Below are 20384 nucleotides of genomic sequence, written 5' to 3'. Positions count from 1 at the left end.
GTAAGCAACAAGTGGTAAAGGCTAGACTGTGGGGCTATTAAAAGAGTGGATCCTTTCAAGTGAAGCTAGGAAAACCCCAATGGAAAAATGAGCCAAGCACATGAATGGTGAATTCCCCCCAACAACAAAAAAAAAAAAAAGAAAGAAAAAGACCAAAAAACATTAAAAGTATATACCTCGCTGGTTATAAATCCTTAAGCAAAGACTTAACTACAAGGACTGTCATTCGAACACTTATCTAACAATGAAGAACTGGAAACAACCCTCATGTCCAACAATAGGGAATTGGTCAACTTATTATAATTTACTTATAAAATGAAATTTAATACAGCTAGCAAATATGATGATGTAGATTTTTAGATACACATTTGACATGGAAAGATGACATAACTCATGTCAAAAGGAAGATTATAAAACACAAGTACAAATAATATATACCTCCAGCCTGGGTGACAGAGTGAGACTCTGTCTCCAAAAAAACAAAAAAAAAAAACCAAAAAGAGAATACAAACCCCAGATATAAATCCACACATTTATACTCAATTGATTTTTGACATAGATGCCACAAACACACAATGGGGGAAAGGACAGTCTCTTTAATAAATGGTGGTGGGAAAACTGGGTATCTATAGGCAGAAGAATGAAGTCAGACCCTCATCTCACACCACATACAAAAATCATTACATTCAAAATTATTGCTGGGTGATTTCTGTCTAAATTTCTTCAAATGAAAACCTACTTTCTAGGGGAAAAATAAAATGTGTCTTATCTTTCTGGTTTCTGCTCAGCTATATTGTGGAAAATGTTGTAAAGCAAATATACGTGTAGAGTTTTTTTTGCTCCCTATTTAGAAACACTAGAGAGAAAAGGTTCATTAAGGGAAAGAATAAAGAGAAGGCAGAAGTCTTAGCCAAAGATACTTTTTTAAAGTACATTTGAATGGTCAATAAGCATGTGAAAAGATGCCCAACAACACTAATCATTAGGGAAATGTAAATCAAAACCACAATGAAATATCACTTGATGCTCATTAAAAGTGTCATTATCAAAAAGAAACAAAGCAAAACCAAAAAAATAAAATAACAAGTGTTGGTGAGAATGTGGAGACACTGGGAACGGCTGTGCGTTGTCAGTAGGAATATAAAGTGGTGCAGCAGCTGTGGGAAACAATACGGCAGTTCTTCAAAAAATTCAAAAGAGAATGACCATATGATCCAGCAATTCCACTTCTAGGTGTATACACAAAAGTGTTGAAAGCAAGGACTCAAACAGGTATCTATACACCCGTGTTCACAGCAGCATTATTCACAATAGCTAAAACGTGGAAGTCATCTAAATGTCCATCAACAGAGGAATGGATAAACAAAATAGGAATGGATAAACACACAACAGAATATTATTCAACCTTTTTAAGAAAGGAAATTCTGATATATGCTACAATATGAATAAACCTTAAGTGAAATAAGCCCAACACAAAAGGACAAATACTGTATAATTCTACTTACATAAGAAATTGAGTTAGTTTAAATTCACAGACACAGAAAGAAGAATGGTGGTTACTAGGAGCTATGGATGGAGGGAGTGGGGCTCCTTGTTTAATGGATATGCAGTTTCAGTTTGCAAAGTTGGAGAAGTTCTACAGACATGTTTGTGAGGGTTGCACAGCAATATGAATGAATATACTTAACACCACTGAAAGTACACTTAAAATGGTAAATTTTATGTTATGTATATGTTAGCACAATTTTTTTAAAGCCCATGTAACTTTTAAAATTTGACATTTAATGCTGCACATCAAAGTTACTTTCTCATTGTTTTTAGACGCAAGGACAGAACTTCTGAAATCTAACTGGTTTACAAAACTCTAGGAAATATGCAAAGAATATCAATTCTAGTGGTTTACTAGGACTGAAGAATATCCCTACAGTGGGTGTTGGTGGAAAACAGAGATTCTTTCCAAAGGTGAGTGAGTCTTCTAAGGTTCTAACCCCAATCCTGTGGACTTCAGGAGTATCTGTGAAATGATGAAAGAAAGCAGCCTGAAAGCCCTCATCAAGCACTAATCCTATGGTCAGAGTTCCCAGATACATACCTGTTTCCTTCGGGCAAGTTCTTCTTCCTCTCGCCTTTTCCTTTCTTCTTCCTGCTGTCGCCGAAGAATTTCCTCCTGTTGTCTTCGGAGTTCTTCCTGCCTCTTTCGCTCTTCCTCTTCCCGTTTTGCCCTCATTTCTGCCTCTCTTCTCTCTTGCTCTAGCTGTGATTACACAAGAGTGCTCTTAGAAACTTGAAACCAAGCACAGGAACACTCCGAAAGCACTGACCAGTAGTATTCGTTCATTCAATCAGCTGCCTGTACCGTACTGCACTGCAACCAGGTGATCCAACAGATCAATAGATAAACAAAATATGTTATATACATACAATGGAATATTAATACTATTCAACCTTTAAAAGGAAGGAAATTCTGACATACGCTACAACATCAACACCCTGTAAGAGCTCTAAGCTGTGACATATCACAGTAATTAGAAGAATTTTATGACTGTCTCAATTGAATGCACTTTCCTCCCACCTGTACTTGCCTCCACACTCCACGTTACCATTATACCACCCATGAGAGTAACATCAGAATGCTCTTGGATGGTACTTCTTTACTCATCCCTACAAATAATTTTCCGATTGAACATTTAACAGTGTGGCTATAATGTTTTAACAGCAATGTTGTATGAACCTTTCCACATTCTGGGAACTCTAAGGAGACTGTCATGACCTCAGGGGATAAGAATGCATTAAGTATAAAACAGCAACAACACTCTCTTGTACGCCTGAGAACCTAGAAATCATTACAATGACACTAGGTATTGATGTAGACATTCTTTTCTGGCAAGTACTAAAACCAAAATTCAAGATTTAGCTCTTCCAAAAAATGTGAATGGAACACACAATCTAATGTTAATGTCGGGCTTTTTGGCTGCTACGTCTGAGGATACTAAGAAATATAAACAAATACCACTACAAAGATTCAATGGGAGAACTCATGCCACATATCAGGAGTCTCATGAACAATGTAGTGGATATTTTCTCACATTCTTGTTACTTACAACAAATGTTCATACCATGAATAATGTTACCTAAAATATATATGTGTCTATAATCAACAATGTGCCAACTAACCAAACCAAACATAGTAATTTAAATTCTGTTTTGAGTTTTTTTTTTTTTGGGAGAAGAGAGCACAGTAAAGATACAATATGAATGTACTTATACCAGCTAAGCAGCAGTAAGCTGAAAGTAAAAAGCATAGCTAGCTAGAGAGATGAATAAACAGCAATGTTTATGTCCTGCAGCCAGATGACAATGCACTGTTGCAGAAGAATGAGTTTCAGACCTTTGCAGCTTTGGCCTTCTCTAGCTGCTGAAGCTGTTCCAGGGCAGGGCCTGGTGTCGTGGTGTCCAGAGGAAGATCCCATACACTACCACCTTCCCAAACTGTAAGACAACAAAAGAAACAACAAGGAATGACAGAGCTTACACACATGGTGACATATCCGTAGGAATCATGAAAAAAGCTGCTTCCCTGTGCCTAAATGAGCTCCACCAAACACATCTGTTTTGCCTCTGAGAAGACTGAACTGCCAATGGACTCTAGTTTCTGTGAATATCCTTCAACACATCTAGAATGAAGGGAAGTACCAGGCATTTATCAGGGAATTAACTTCATCCTTACAAAGCCCTATAATGTTTCTATTCATACCCCCATTTTTACAGATGAAGAAACTAAGGGTCAGAAGTAGTTTCTAACACTCCCAAGGGCACATGGCAAGCATGTGGCCATGCCAGGATTTAAATCCCAGTGTATTACACTCCAAAGCACACAGATTTCCAGCAACCTTACAGCCTCTCACTGCACACCAACTAGAGAGAAGTAGGTGGTTGCACAACATTGTGAATGCCACTGAAGTATTCACTTTAAAATGGTTAATTTTGTGTTAAATGAATTTCATCTCAATAAAGAGGGAGTGCAAGTAAGCATTACAGCTGGAGCTGTGGAGACCTCTGGAAAGGCCAGGCAGGTCTTACAAGTGAGACCTGGTCCTGCTAACCTGAAGGGCACTGCAAGATCACATTTGGAAGTAAACAAACAGATAATGGTTTCTGAGTTCATTTTCCTATTGTCAGCGAAGTTTTCTAGCACCACTTTTCAGCATTCTCTAATTTCTACATTCCTATCATAGTCTATTTATACACTATCAAATATTGTCTGTATAAAACCAATGGACTATTTTTAAAGGAACTTGACTGCATATAAACCCAAAGAGATAAATTGTTTAATACAGTACTTAAAAGTTTCCAAAACACTAGAGAATACAGGTTGCGGATCCATTATCCAAAATGCTTGGGACCAGAAGCATTTCAAATTTTGGATTTTTTCAGATTTTGAAATATTTGCATATACATAATGAGCTATCTCTGGGATAAGATCCAACATAAAATTTATTAATCTTTCATATACACTTTATAGACATAGCCTGAAGGTACTTTTTTTTGGGGGGGGGAGGTTTGAGGTGGAGTCTCACTCTGTCACCCAGGCTGGAGTGCAGTGGCGTGATCTCGGCTCACTGCAACCTCCACCTCCAGGGTTCAAGCGATTCTCCTGCCTCAGCCTCCAGAGTAGCTGGGATTACAGGTGCCCGACACCACACCTGGCTAATTTTTTTTTATTTTTAGTAGAGATGGGGTTTCACCATCTTGGCCAGGCTGGTCTCGAACTTCTGACTTCGTGATCCACCCACCTCGGCCTCCCAAAGTGCTGGGATTACAGGCGTGAGCCACCACACCCAGCCAGCCTGAAGGTAGTTTAATGCAACATTTTAAAATAATTTGAGGCATGAAAAAAATGTTTGTGTTAAGTATTTACGTGTAAAATTGTCCAATCATGGGTTGGGCACCATGTCTCATGCCTGTAATCCTAGCAGTTTGGGAGGCAGAGGCAGGCGGATCACTTGAGGCCAGGAGTTTGAAATCAGCCTGGCCAACGTGGTGAAACCGTCTCTACCAAAAATACAAAAATTAGCCAAGCGTGGTGGTGGGTGCCTGTAATCCCAGCTACTCGGGAGGCTGAGGCAGGGGAATCTCTTGAACCCAGGAGGCAGAGGTTGCAGTGACCCGAGATTGTGCCACTACACACCAGCCTCAGCAACACGGCAAGACTCTGTCTCCCAAAAAAAAAAAAAAAAAAAAAAAAAAAAATCCACTTGTGAAATCATGTCAATGCTCAAAAAGTTTTAGATTTTGAACCATTTTGGATTGTGGACTTTTGGATTAGGGATGGGTACTCAACCTGTATTCTTAACATCCTAACTATAAATGGCTACCAAGAAAAAATAAGGTGCAAACAGCATGGAAAGTTGATGAGGGAAGACAATCATCCTTCTGCAATAATCTGCGGGGTCAGTGTTAACAACAGAACCATGACCTGAATGGCTCAACAGCTCTAGAAAAACTCCTATAGTTCTTGAGGATCTTCAAAACCAACTATAATCTCTTGAAAGGACTATCCATGGACCAAATTATCCATCTCTGCAAGTATTTAGACCATAAGAAACAGAGGTGCTCGGCTGGGCGCAGTGGCTCACACCTATAATCCCAGCACTTTGGGAGGCCAAGGTGGGCGGATCACTTGAGGTCACTTTGAGACCAGACTGGCCACAATGGTGAAATCCTGTCTCTACTAAAAATACAAAAATTAGTCAGGTGTGATAGCGTACACCTGTAATTAATCCCAGCTACTTAGGAGGCTGAGGCAGAAGAATCGCTTGAACCTGGGAAGCGGAGGTTGCGATGAGCTGAGAACGCACCACTGCACTCTAGCCTGGGCAACAGTGCAAGAGTCTGTCTCAAAAAAAAAAAAAAAAAGAAAGCAAAGAAACAGCGGTGCTTCACCCATACCAAGACTTAAAATAATCTCAACCCCAAATTTTCTAATTTGATGTAAAAATATAAAAATGAGAAAAGGTGCTCAATTCATAGCAGGTTTTTCTTTTCCCAAAATTTCTGGGTACCTACAGTGTTTGTTAACACCAATTACTTTTTTTTTTTCTTTCTTTCTTAGAGTCTTGCTCTGTTGCCCAGGCTGAAATGCCTTGGCATGATCATAGCTCACTGCAGCCTGGAACTCCTGGACTCAAGTAATCCTCCCATCTCAGCCTCCTGAGTAGCTAGCACTACAGGCACACACCACCATGCCTAGCTTGTATTAATTCCTAACTCAAAAGAATAGGTCACCATTACTATGTTTTTATGTATGCTTTTTTTCCCCGATCTGGCTAAAGAGATCGAAAATAATTTAAATGATTTTTCCACACTGATCAGAACAACATAAAAGAGATGCTGACTCAAAAAAAATCCACTAAATAAATTCAAACAAATCCTTAAAAGTATATTTTCAGTAACACCTTCAATATTGCTTGGATCTAGTAAAAAAATGGACCTTTTGTTAATATCAAATACAAAATGGATTCAGAAACCTAATATATTTTTTAAGAACTGAATTGTAAAATTATTATTAGACTCTGAATCCTCAGAGTGGTACTAAAGGTTAATCTAAGTTTTTACCTGTAGGCTGTGAAGCTGTTGGCTGAAGCTCCCAGATAGAGCCAGTATCTGGCACGGACACAGACCTAGTTACTGAGGGAATGATGTTCTGATCAGATATTCTGCAAAAGGGAAATAAAAAATTAACTTGTTCTTGTCATTTGCAGGAAAAAAAAAAAAAAGATGAAGAGGAATTTCTAGATTAGCAGGTTCTCCAGCTTATTTGGCTAGAAAACGCCTTCACTCTTTTACTAAAACTTAACACTACCAAAGCAGTTTGGGGTGGAACAAAGAGAAGGGCACAATGATCACACTTCTGGAATCCTCTATGGTAATACATATTGACTTCTAAATGATGGATATACCCACTGTATATCCATATCTTAAAAGATATGTATATCTTAAAGATACTGTATATCCATATCTTTAAAAACCCAGATCATCTCAATAGAAGTCACAGAGACAGCATATTATAATGAAAAAAGGTCTGCATTTTAGTTCTGAGTTTCCTGTGTGTTACATTAATCAAGTCCTATAGCCTCTCAGAGTCCCAGTTTGCCCATCCATAAAATGGAGCTCCTACCACCTAAACTGCCTACCTCATGGGATGGGTTAAGGCTCACAAGAAATATAAACAGTTTTGGCTTAATGAGACAATAAGATTTTTAAGAGCAGTGACTGATACTTGTTCAGGAGAAATATTACTCTGAACGATAATCTGAAACAGCAGAAATTTCTTCTAGACTTCTAGCATAATTTCCTTTTCCTTAGACCTACCTTAATGGCTTCTGAGTTCTAGAAAATTACAACCTTGTGTGGTGTGGCTAATACTTTGAGATACTATGAGTAAAAGTGAAATTAAAATCCTAGGCTACAGTTTTTCTGTCGCAGGTTCCACAAGATGACACTGTTTCTCAAGTGTTCCCATTATTCTTTGGTCTTTTGAGTAATCAAAATTTATATCTATGAGTAAAAGACCAAATAAATGCTTATCTCCACCTGAAATATTTTTTTAAAATATACTTTTTTACATACAACATGCAGGTATGTGTTGGGAGTGTTCCAGTGCCAGAAATCACACACTATACCAGAATTTCTCCTTTCTTCTCTTTCTTTCACAACACATGCACCCCATATGACACATAATGGAATGACCACCAACCTCATCTTCAAGGTCTGAAACTGTTGAAGAAGAAGTGCCAACTGCTGCTGCTGCTGGGAAGACAGGGCTGCTTTCTGCTGTTGGGCCAAAACCTGTGCATATTGTTGTCTTCAAAAAGTAAAAAAAAAAGTATAACCTGTCAATCCACACTTAGTTCACATGGCTGAGATGCTGAAAGACAAAGTTCAATTCAAAGCCCCCCAGGAGACATTATTAGAAATAGCTATCAAATATATTTTATAATTCTTCATTATGATAATAGACACATAGAAAATTCTATGCTTCATTCTAGAAAGAACTGAACTCATAGATGGCATGTTTCCGAGTCAAAGAGGATAGCAAAAAAATTCACAATTCAGTGCAAAGTGGTCTATTCAGAGAAAATATTTTTAAAATCACGAATGTCAAAAATTGGTAAACTCCAAAGATAACCTTTTATCAGAAATCAAATGAAAAATGAAACAGATTCAAATTAGTAGCTTTTTCCATATGACGTACCCTTTGTAAAAAATGTAACACTTCTATAAAAATTCATACATTGATCGTCTTCAACTTGGAAAAATTTAGGTAATTTTTCTTCACTAGATCAGGGTTAAACTTTTGTAATGGGCCAGAGAGTAAATAGTTTCATCTACGCAGCTCATATACTCTCTGTTGCAACTACTCGATTCTGCCATCATAAGGCAAAAGCAGCAATATACATCCTACAAACCAACAGGTGTGTCTGTTTCAGTAACACTTTGCTTATAAATATAAAAATAGAGAGCAGGCCAGATTTAGCCCAAAGGTCAGACTTTGCCAACCTCTGCACCACAAGAACAGCAAATCTTATTTCTTCTACAAAAAGGACATAACAAAACCTGACTGACTTTGCCATCATTCCACACCACTCCTAAAATAATTAACTTTAACTTCTTTCCCACCCTCTCGCTTATATACATATATTTTTTTTTTCCTCTGTGGCATTCAAAGCTGAGCCACTCAGGAGGCACTTAGAAACTAAAGAGCTTACAAAATTAAAGTTATGTGTTATCTTCTAAACTTCTGGTATTTAAAAGTAAGATAAGCCAGGAGTGGTGGTTCATGCCTGTAATCCCAGCACTTTGGGAGGCGAGGCAGGCAGATCAGTTGAGGCTGGGAGTTCGAGGCCAGCCTCGCCAACACAGTAAAACCCCATCTCTACTAAAAATACAAAAATAGGCTGGGCGTGGTGGCACACGCCTGTAGTCCCAGCTACTCAGGAGGCTGAAGCACGAGAATCAATGGAACCAGGGAGGCAGAGGTTGCAGTGAGCCGAGATCATGCCACTGCACTCCAGCCTGGATGACAGAGTGAGGCTCTGTCTCAAAAATAAATAAATAAATAAATGACAACACTAAAATTAGAAGGTATGGTGGCAAGACGCCACTAGCTGGGTGACTGAAGTGCCATATAAGCCGTTAGCCCTCTCTACTGTAAAAGGTGAGACTTGAGAGCAGATTCTATTTAAAGTCCTTTTTCATGCTGCAGTACTTCCTACTGCATTACTCTTCTTACTGTATTAAAAACTGCTGGTACTGCAGGTGCTGCATCTGGTATAAGGCTGTGAGTTCTTGCTGTCTGGTCAGTCGTTCCTGGTCCAGCTCTCCCTAGGAATGAAGTGGTGAGGAAATAAATACCATTAAATAAACTGCAAAGAACCTAAAAGCCACTTAGTACAGGTATCTGAAATCAAAATGAATCTAAGACCTTTACCTCCCAGCTCTACCCTTTTACCCAAACACTTGAATAAAAACTCAGACATCTTTAAAAACTAAACAACACCATCTAGTAGAAACAGTGGTGTCAATATTATAAAAGATTCCCTAAGGTGAGAAAGGGTCCTTATTTCAGCTGCCATTCTCCATTCCTGCCCTTAAAGCTGAATGTTCAACTGCACTTCAGAGTTATTACTGTAACTGAAAGACTGTATAATTAGATAATGTAGAAATTAGAGAAACTGGATATAACACAGAAAAATGTAAAAGTATCTAAACGTCAAAGGAAATGTTACAGAATTTTATAATGGTATATAAGGAATGCAGGGAGCCAGTATGTATCTTAAAGATGTTAAGAATATAAAAAGAGGCTGGGCGTGGTGGCTCACACCTGTAATCCCAGCACTTTGGGAGGCCAAGGCAGGCGGATCATGAGGTCAGGGGATTGAGATCAGCCTGGCCAACATGATGAAACCCCGTCTCCACTAAAAATACAAAAATCAGCTGGGTGTGGTGGCACACGCCTGTAGTTCCACCTATTCAGGAGACTGAGGCAGGAGAATCACTTGAACCCGGGAGGCAGAGGTTGCAGTGAGCCTAGACTGCGCCACTGCACTCCAGCCTGGGTGATAGAGCAAGACTCCGTCTCAAAAAAATATATATATATGTATGTATATATGTATATGTATGTATATAAACTTTGATAACTATAACTCTCTCCCCCAAAATAAACTGTTTCTGTTGCTATTAATACATCATGAATTAGAAAAAATAAGTTGTAGTAAAATAAAACCAATTTTTTAGCTTATATGTGAAATAATATGACTGGAATTTAAATTATGAAAAGTTAAAATTAGGAGAAAGAAACGAAGTATAAGATAACAGAAGTAAAAGTGTAAGTATGACAGACTAAATAGGTAAATCATGAGTTTATATCTTTATTATATATTGATTATAGTTTGAAATAAGATACTTGATACACAATTTCTTAGAGTAGGGATTACCTGAAATTCAGAGACGTTTTTCTTGCTTTTCGATACTGGAGGATAACTACTACCTTAGGTTCATCTAAAATGTCTACATGAAAAACTAAGTTTCAAGGTATACATTCATCATGAAGTGGGGCTCTCTTCTTATCAACAATATTCAGGGAAAAGACAATGACAGACAGGAAGCAGGGCTTTGCACAGTTTCCCTCCTATGCAGGTATGACTGAGGCTCAGCTCCTCTAACTGGAAACTGGGAAGTGGACTACTCCAAGTATGCCAAGATCCAAGAGATGAGCTTTTAGCTTCTGAGATGTGTAAGATCAAAACGCATCTTAATTTCAGAGAAGAGAAATAAGGCTTAAACTTGATATATAAGTTAAATTTATATGCTGCAATACACAGTATAATTTTTCTTGTGACTTAAAACAACTAGAATGGTGTGAGAAATAATTCCTCTCACCTAGGAATCTTCCATTCTAGACCACTGCTCTCCACAAACTATAGGTCTCAACACATTAGTGGATTGTGAAATCAAATACTAGGTTAAGATCAACATTTAAAAGAAACAAAATGGAAAAAAAGCCACTTTCCGCACCTACACACTCCCTTGACTACAGAGGCTAGGTCTTGCTCATCTTCATCTCCTAAGAACCTACTATGAGGCCTGGCACAGGCCCTCAATATACAATTGATGAATAAGTCAATGGTGACTTTACTGTAGAAATGCAGTGTCCACACTAAAGGTTTATGGGCTGGGTGCAGTGGCTCATGCCTAAAATCCAGCACTTTGAAAGGCCAAGGTGGGAGGACCACCTGAGCCCAGGAGTTTGAGACTGACCTGGGCAACATGGCGAGACTCCATCTCTTTAAAAAGAAAAAAAAAGTTTTATGGTAACTTTTAACTATAGCCCGTCACCAGACAGTCCAACCTGGAGAAGAAAAAATGAGGTACAGGTGAAAGACCTCCAAAAGAAACACTACTGAGAGGGTCCAAGAGCAGCCCAAGAGGAAGAAGGGTTTCCCTGCCAATAGTACCCCAGTGTCACAGCCCTAGAAAGATCACTACTAGCATTACGGTTCCTTTTATTATTTTTTTTTTGAGACAGGGTCTCACTCTGTTGCCCAAGCTGCAGTGCAGCGGCGCAATCACAGCTCACTGCAGCCTCAACTTCCTAGGCTCAAGTGATCATCCCATCTCTGCCACTGATTGCCACCATACCCGGCTAGTTTTTTATCATTATTATTTCACTACTATTTGTAGAGACAGGTCTCACTTCGTTGTCCAGGGTGATTTTAAACTCCTGGGCTCAAGCAATCCTCTAACTCTGGCCTCCCAAATCCCTCCCACACCGGGATTACAGAAGTGAGCCAATGTGCCCGGCCATGGTTCCATTTTTTAATTAAAATACCAGTAACTAATTTTTTTTAAGCCCTAAAAATATTGTGAAGCACTGGTAACATTTATTTTAAGGCAAACCTCAAATTTAGAAACTTTATGAATGAGAAGGCAAGAGGCAAATGAAGTGGAAGAGAGGAGAATGTTTATTCTAACTAGAGGAAGCAAAGAAAGTCAAAGAGGTCAACTGTGTTGAAGCCTAGCAGATAAAGGTAAAAGCTCTGAAATAAGCTTAGAAAGGTAAGGTGCCAGGCATTGCAGGACCTCGTAGGTAGGCCAGGATAAGATGTTGGTCTTCATTCTACATCTGCTGGAATGCTACTGAAGGATTCCGTTTCCCTGCTGGGGAGGAGCTGGGGTGTGAAGAGGATGGGCACAGGTTATTCGAGTTTTGAAAAGATCATTATAGCTAAGTATTCAGTCTTCCATTCAGACTTTCCCTTACCATTTCCATTAATTTCAAAGAACTACAATTCCTTCATTAGATGATATATTTGGGTTGTGTTTTCAAAGAGAATCAAGTGTTTCCGTGACTAATATGTATTCCAGGTGAGGTGAAAGGTACTTACCATATGAGGGGGGGGAGCTGGACCTGGAGAAAAGGGAACCCTTCCCCACATTTTCATGATATCGCCAAGAGGTTGGAAGCTTTCATCACACGCTCTCTTCACCAATAAAGACATAGTAAAATAGCCCGCCTGAAACCATTCTGCCATCTCCTGATTATTGAAGGGACCTATAACAGCACCAATTAAACAGAAAGACAATAAGAAACCTTTCAGACTCAAAGAGAAAAAAAATATTTCCTGCATCTGATTCTCATCGAGGTGGCATCTGTCAAAATGTTTCATACTATCTAATTTAATTCACCTCTAAAGGTAGCTAACAGATTTCTAACTATTAAAATAATTTTTAAATAAAGTCTGTGTTTATACATCCCAAATTATCAGCAGCACTTCAATTATAAGGAGCATAACTGTCTCTATCTCAATCTCTACAACAATTCATGTGTCAGTAAAGTATGATACAATTGAAGAGTTAACTATTTACTAGACTTTGTATCATTTAGGTGTAAAGAATATAAACATGCAGGGCTGAAAACGTTCTCCAATTTTCATTTTCTGCCATAGATTAGCGAAAGTGGGGCAAAATGTCAACAATAATTAAGACAAATTATAATTCGCTCTCTGATCTTGGTAGTGGGGAAAAAACGAGTATTCTCTAAATGTTTTATAATATGAAATAATCAAGTATTTTATATACATAAATAACATACAAATTCACTCTGATTAAAAACCATTAATTCATTCAACAAATATTTACTGAACATTGATGATATATGACATAGACAGTAGGGATATGGCAATAAATAAAGCAAAGCCCTGGAACTTCCACTTCAGAAAATGAAGTAGATGTACTTTTCCCTATTCCTCCTCTAAGCACAACTAGAAACCCTGGACATTGTATTAATATATAAAACAAATAACACTGAAAGGTGGAGAGAAAAAGGCAGGCTAACTAGGGGTCTCAGTGATGACATGATCGTGAATTCCCTGGTTTTTCTTTTTATCGCATATATCACAGATTTGGAGATGAAGAAGCCAGCAACCAGAACACATGACCTAATAGTATGCTATCTACAAGAAAGTCACACAAAATATAACAAAGTAGGCAGATTGAGGAGAGAAAAAGATATATCATGCAAATATTAACTTAAAGTAAGTTATATTCATGTTTGATAAAGTTGACTTCAGAGCAAAGAAAATTATCAGAGACAGACAGATGTAATAAAGAAGGGTCAATACACATAGAAGATGCAGGAATTGTAATATGTATGTACCAAACAACAAAGCTCCAAAATACACAAAACAGGATCTGACAGAACTGAAAAAAAGAAACAGACAAATCCACAAATTGAAGACGTAACCACCACGTGATAGACCAACTAGCAGAAAATCTGCAAGATTACAGAATTCAACAAAACCATCAACCAACAGAAGTGAAGTGACTTTACAGAACATTCCAAATATAGAAAAATACATATTCTTTTCAACTACCCACAGAACAAACAGCAATAACAGACCACATTTGGGGCAATAAAACAAACATAAAAAGATTTTTAAAAATTAAAATCATATTCAGTGTATACTGCTCGAGTGATGGGTGTACCAAAATCTCACAGATCACCACTAAATAACTTACTCATATAACCAAATATCACCTGTTCCCCAAAAACCTATGGAAATAAAAAAAAATCACATATAGTATGTTTCTTTGACCACCAAGAATCAAGCTAGAAATCAATAAAAGAAAAATAACAGAAATCTTCCAAATACTTAGAAACCCAAAAATATACTTCAAAATAATCCATGGGTAAAAGAGGAAGTCTCAAGGGAAATTAAAATACACACAACGGAATGAAAATAAAAATACAGGCTGAGCACAGCAGTTCACGCCTCTAATTCCAGCATTTTAGGAGGCCAAGGTGGGTAGATCACCTGAGGTCAGGAGTTCGAGACCAGCCTGGCCAACATGGTGAAACCTTGTCTCTACTAAAAAACGCAAAAATTAGCTGGGCATGGTGGCGCATGCCTGTAGTCCCAGCTACTTGGGAGGCTGAGGCAGGAGAATCACTTGAACCTGGGAAGCAGAGGTTGCAGGGAGCCGACATCGTGCCACTGCACTCCAGCCTGAGTGACAGAGTGAGACTCCATCTCAAAAAAAGGATAAATATGACTGTCTATGTAAAATCTCAAGGAAACTACCCAAAAAAACAGAAAACAAAAAGAACTCCTTGAGCTAATAAATGAGCTCAAACATTTACTATCACTGAAAAAAAAAAAAAACTGAGATGCTCAGATGTAAATCTACATGTACAGAATGTATGCTGAAAACTACGCAACACTGATGAAAGAAATCAAAGATCTAACGACACAGATAGACATACCAAGTTCATGAACTAAAAGACTAACATGGTAAAGACATCAAGTCTTCTCAAACTGATAGAGAGGTTTAACATAATTCCTATCAGAATCTCAGCAAGATTTTTAGTAAATACGGACAAAATTATCCTAAAAATTTTTATGGAAAGGCGAAGGAAATACAAAGCTAAAAAAAATTTTTTTTAAAAGAAGATTAAACTGGGAAGAATCAGTCTACCCAATTTCAAGACTTATTATACAGCTACAGTAATCAAGATTGTACAGTACTGGTGAAGGAAGAGACAGTGATCTATGGGACAAAATTAAGCAGCAGAAATAGAAACAGACCCACAAAGAAATAGACCCACACAAATATGCTTAACTAAATTTTGACAAAGGTGAAAGAAAACAATTTAAGAGAGAAAAGACATTCTTGGTCCCAAAGCAAACGGACACTCATTGAGAAAACAACAACAAAAAACAACTAGCTTATATGAAAATTCATTTAAAATGGACCATGAACTTAAATGTAAATTATAAAAACTATAAAATTTTTCCACACACACACAAAAAAAAACCATTGGCATCTAAAGCTAGGCAAAGTGTTCTTGTTAAACTTAATACAAAAAAGAACAACCTATAAAAGAAAAACATTTATCTATTGGATTCATCAAAATTTACACCTTTTTGCTCTGTGAAAGACCCTATTAAGAGAATGAAATGAAAAGATAAAGACTGACAAAAAATATGTACAAACCACATATCCATCAAAGGACTAGTATCTAGAATCAGTAATCAAAAATCTCTGAACAGGCCGGGCACAGTGGCTCACGCCAGTAATCCCAGCAGTTTGGGAGGCCAAGGCGGGCAGATTATCTGAGGTCAGGAGTTCAAGACCAGCCTGGCCAACATGGTGAAACCCCATCTCTACTAAAATGAGCCGGGCATGGTGGCACACGCCTGTAATCCCAGCTACTCAGGAGGCTAAGGCAGGAGAACTGCTTGAGCTCGGGAGACAGCGGTTGCAGTGGGCTGAGACTGTGCCACTGCACTCCAGCCTGGCCGACAGAGCTAGACTCTGTCTTTAAAAAAAAAAAAAAAAAAATCTCTGGACAAAGGAAAGCCCTGCCCTCATGGCTTCTCTGGTGAAAAACGCACCAAACATTTAAGGAAAAACTAATCATAATCCTTCTCAAACTTTTTCCAAAAACTGAAAAGGAAGCAAGATTACCTACACTTCCTAACTAATTCTATGAAGCCAAAATTACCCTGGTATCAAAGTCAGACAAAGGCTCTAAAGAAAAATATAGACCAATATCCTTTATGAACACTGATGCAAAAATTCTTAACAAAATACTAGCAAAGCAAATTCAGCAATATATTAAAAAGATTATACACCATAATCCAAGTGGGATTTATTTATTCCTAGAATGCAAGGATGGTTCAAGGCATCAATATATGAAAATTGATCAATGTAATATACCATATTAATAAGGGGGGAAAAAACCACATGGTCATCTTAATTGACACAGAAGTAGTATCACCCTTTCATAAGGGTCAAAAAACTAAGAATAGAGAGATCTAACTAAATATAATAAAAGTCATATATAAAAATCCCACAGTGGACATCATATTCAATAGTGAAAAACGGAAAGCTTTTCCTCTAACATTAGGAGCTAGCGAAGGATGCCCACTTTCACCACTTCCCTATTCAAGATAGTACTAAAGGTTCTAGTCAGAGCAACTGGGCAAGAAAAAAAAAAAGCATCCAAATTAGGAAGAAGTCTGTTCACAGATGATATAATCTTTTATGCAGAAAATTCTAGATTCTTTTTTTCTAAAAACAGGTTAGAAGTAAAAAATAAATTCAGCAAAGTGGCAGGACACAAAGTCAATGCTCAAAAATCAGTTGCATTTCTATACACTAACAATGAACAATCTGAAAAGAAAATTAGAAAAAAATTCCCCTTACAATAACATCAAAAAGAATACATACTTAGGGATTAACTAAGGATGTAAAAATCTTGTACAAAGAAAACTACAAAACACTGCTAAAAGAAATTAAAGACCTAAATAAATGGAAACACATCCATGTTCATGGACTGGAAGATTTAACATTGTTACAATGTCAGTACTACCCAAAGCAATCTACAGATTAAAGATAATCCCTATTAAAATCCCAATGATGCTTGCTGCAGAAACAGAAAAATCCCATCCTAAAATACATACGAAGTCTCAAAAGACAGCAAATGGCCAAAACAATGTTTCTTTCTTGAAAAATAGCAAGAGATCTATCATGCAACAATGACTATAGTTAACAACAATGTATTGTACTCTTAAAAAACACTGCCAAGTAGATTTTTAAGTGTTCTCACTATAAAATGATGAGTATGCTTGTTAATTAACCTGACTTAGCCATCCATAATATGTATGCATATTTAAAAACATCATGTCGTATACAACAAATATATAATGTATATGTCTTTTTTTGTTTGTTAAGACAGGGTCTCTGTTACTCAAGCCAAGTGCTGTGCTCAATGCAGCCTCAACTTCCTGGGCTCTAGCAATTCTCCTGCCTCAGCCTCCCAAGTAGCTGGGACTACAGGTGCATACCACCATGCCTGGCTTTTTTTATTATTTGTAGAGACAGGGTCTCACTGTGTTGCCCAGGCTGGTCTCGAACTCTTGGACTCAAGTGATCCTCCCGCCTCAGACTCCCAAAGTGCTGAGATTACAGGCATGAGCCACCACGCCCAGCCCCTTATATGACTATTTAAAAATGTAATTAATAAAATTTTTTGGCCAGGTGCAGTGGCTCACACCTATAATCCCCCTTTGGGAGGCCAAGGTGGCAGAGGAAAGACAGGGAGTACCACTTACGGCCAGGAGTTCAAAACCAGCCTGGTCAACATAGCAAGAATTTGTCTCTTTTTTTTCCTTTTTAAAGATGGGGTGGGATCTCTTGGCTCAGCGCAATGGCTCATGCCTGTAATCCCACCTACTTGGGTGGCTGAGGCAAGAGAATTGCTTGAACCCAGAAGGCAGAGGTTGCAGTGAGCCAAGATTGCCCCACTGCTCTCCAGACTGCGTGACAGAGCAAGGCTCTGTCTCAAAAAAAGCGAGAGACAGGGTCTCACTATGTTGCCCAGGCTGATCTCAAACTCCTGGACTCAAGCAGTCCTCTGGTCTCAGCCTCCCAAGGAAACAGGATTACAGGCATGAGCCAGCGTGTGTCAGCTGAAACCTCATCTCTAAAAAAGAAAAATAATTAGCTGAGTATGGTGGTGTGTGCTTGTTCTAAGGAGGCTGGGGTGGGATCACTGGAGCCCAGGAGTTTGAGGCTACAGTGAGCCATTATCATACCACTGCACTCCAGCCTGGGCAACAGAGCAAGACCCGGTCTTAAAAAAAAAAAGAAAAAAAGAAAAGAAAAACAAAGCTGGAGGACTCACATTTCCTGATTTCAAAATTTATTACAAAGATAGAGTAATCAAAACAGTGTAATGCCAACATAAAGACAGACATATAGAACAATAAAATAGAACAGAGGGCCCCAAAATGAACCAGAGTACATGGTCAAATATTTTGAAAAGGATGCCAAGACTATTCGATGGAAAAAGGACAGTCATTTTAACAAATGGTATTTGGAAAATTGGATATCCACATGCAAAAGAATGAAATTGGATTCTTGCCTAATACCGTACTCAAAAACTCAAAATGGATCAAAGATCTAAGTGCATGACCTAAATCTGTAAAACTCTCAGAAGAAAACACAGGGCAAATGCTTTATATAACATTGGATGCAATAATGATTTCTAGGATATGACACCAAAGGCATAGGCAACAAAGCAAAAATAGACAAATTGGACTTCTTGAAAATTAAAAAAAAAAAGTGCATGACAAGACATTATCAGCAGAGTAAAAAGGCAACCCAAAGAATGGGAGAAAATATTTACAAATCATATATCTTATAAGGGATTAGCATCCAGAATATATAGAGAACTAAAACTCAGCAACAAAAAAATTAACAACCCAATTTAAAAAAAAAAGGCAAAGGACTTGAATAGACATTTCACCAAAGAAGGTATACAAATGGCTAATAAGCACATGAAAAGATGCTTAACATTCCTTATGATTAGGGAAATGCAAATGAAAACTGCAATGAAATACCACCTCACACCCATTAGGATGGCTACTATTAAAAAAGTGTTGGAGAGAATTTGGTGAAATTAAAACCCTTGCGGACTGTTTTTGAGAATGTAAAATGGTATAGTCACTGTGGAAAATAGTATGGTAGTTCCTCAAAAAATTAAAAATATAACTACCACATGATCAAGCAATTCTGCTTCTTGGTACATACCCAAAAGGATTGAAAACAGGGTCTCAAAGAGATAGTTGTACCTTCATGTTCAAAGCAGTATTATTATTATTATTATTATTATTATTATTATTATTTTAAAGACAGGGTCTTGCTGTGTCACCCAGGCTGGAGTGCAGTGGTGCTATCATAGCTCACTGCAGCTTCCAACTCCTGGGCTCAAGTGATCCTCCTGCCTCAGTCTCCTGAGTAGTTGGGACTACAGGCACATACCATCCCACACCCAGCTAATTTTGTATTTTTTTTTTATAGAGACAAGGTCTCTCCATGTTTCCCACGCTGGTCTCAAACTCCTGGGCTCAAGCAATCCTCCCACCTCAGCCTCCCAAAGGGTCAGAATTACAGGCGTGAACCACCACACCTGGCCCATAGCAACATTATTCACAGTAACTATAACATGAAAACAATCCAAGTGTCCATCAATAGATGAAATGGATAAGCAAAATGTGTTATACACCTACAGGGGAATACTATTCAGTCTTAAAAAGGAAGGAAATTTTGACACATGCTACAACATGAACAAACCTTGAGGACATTATGCTAAGTGAAATAAGCCAGTCAAAAGACAAATACTGCACGATTCCACTTACATGAGGTGCTCGGAATAATAAAATTCATAGAAACAGATAGAAAATTCATAGAAACAGATTTCCTCCAGTCCCTGGCAATGGTAATTGCCAGGGACTGGAGGAAATGAGGAACTATTGTTTAATGTATACAGTTCCAATTTGGGAAGATGAAAAAGTATTTAATACCACTGAACCATATATTTAAAAATGGCTAAGATGGTAAATTTTAAGTGTATTTTAACAATATTTAAAATGAATTTTAAAAAAAAGTAAAATAAGCAAACAATCCAATTAGGACATGAACAAAAAAGACATGAAACATGAAGAAAAACTTGAATGAAGAGGACAAATAGATGGCCAGTAAGAACATGCAAAGATGTTCAACATCATTAGCCATTAGGGAAATGTAATGTAAATTTAAAACCCCAGTGAGGTATCACTACACACCTCTCAGAATGGTTAAAACAGAAAAATAGCAAAAACATCAAATGCTGATAAGGATGTGGAGAAACTGGATTGCTCATACATTGCTGGTGGGCATATGAAATGGTATAGCCACTCTGGGAAACAGTTTGGCAGTTTCTTTTAAAACTAAGCATACAACTACCATACAACTCAGCAAATGCACTCCTGGGCATT

General features: G+C 37.9%; 1 protein-coding gene across 50 annotated transcripts in view; it reads right to left on the bottom strand.

The window, feature by feature from the left end:
* Positions 1–20384, bottom strand: part of GIGYF2 (GRB10 interacting GYF protein 2) — a 160645-nt gene that overhangs the window by 39447 nt on the left and 100814 nt on the right. For all 50 annotated transcript variants that reach the window (XM_001148250.7, XM_063790870.1, XM_063790874.1 and 47 more), the window contains 6 exons: positions 12447–12613; positions 9293–9384; positions 7757–7864; positions 6616–6716; positions 3389–3489; positions 2093–2254 (listed from right to left, as the gene is read on the bottom strand). In XM_001148250.7, the coding sequence (XP_001148250.2) occupies positions 2093–2254; positions 3389–3489; positions 6616–6716; positions 7757–7864; positions 9293–9384; positions 12447–12613 (731 nt within the window). The remainder of the gene's footprint in view (positions 1–2092; positions 2255–3388; positions 3490–6615; positions 6717–7756; positions 7865–9292; positions 9385–12446; positions 12614–20384) is intronic.

This window comes from Pan troglodytes, chromosome 13 (assembly GCF_028858775.2).
Source record: "Pan troglodytes isolate AG18354 chromosome 13, NHGRI_mPanTro3-v2.0_pri, whole genome shotgun sequence".
Classification (NCBI taxonomy): Eukaryota; Metazoa; Chordata; class Mammalia; order Primates; family Hominidae; genus Pan; species Pan troglodytes.
The sequence above is the reverse complement of the archived record's forward strand: the minus strand, read 5'-3'. Positions and strand labels throughout refer to the sequence as shown.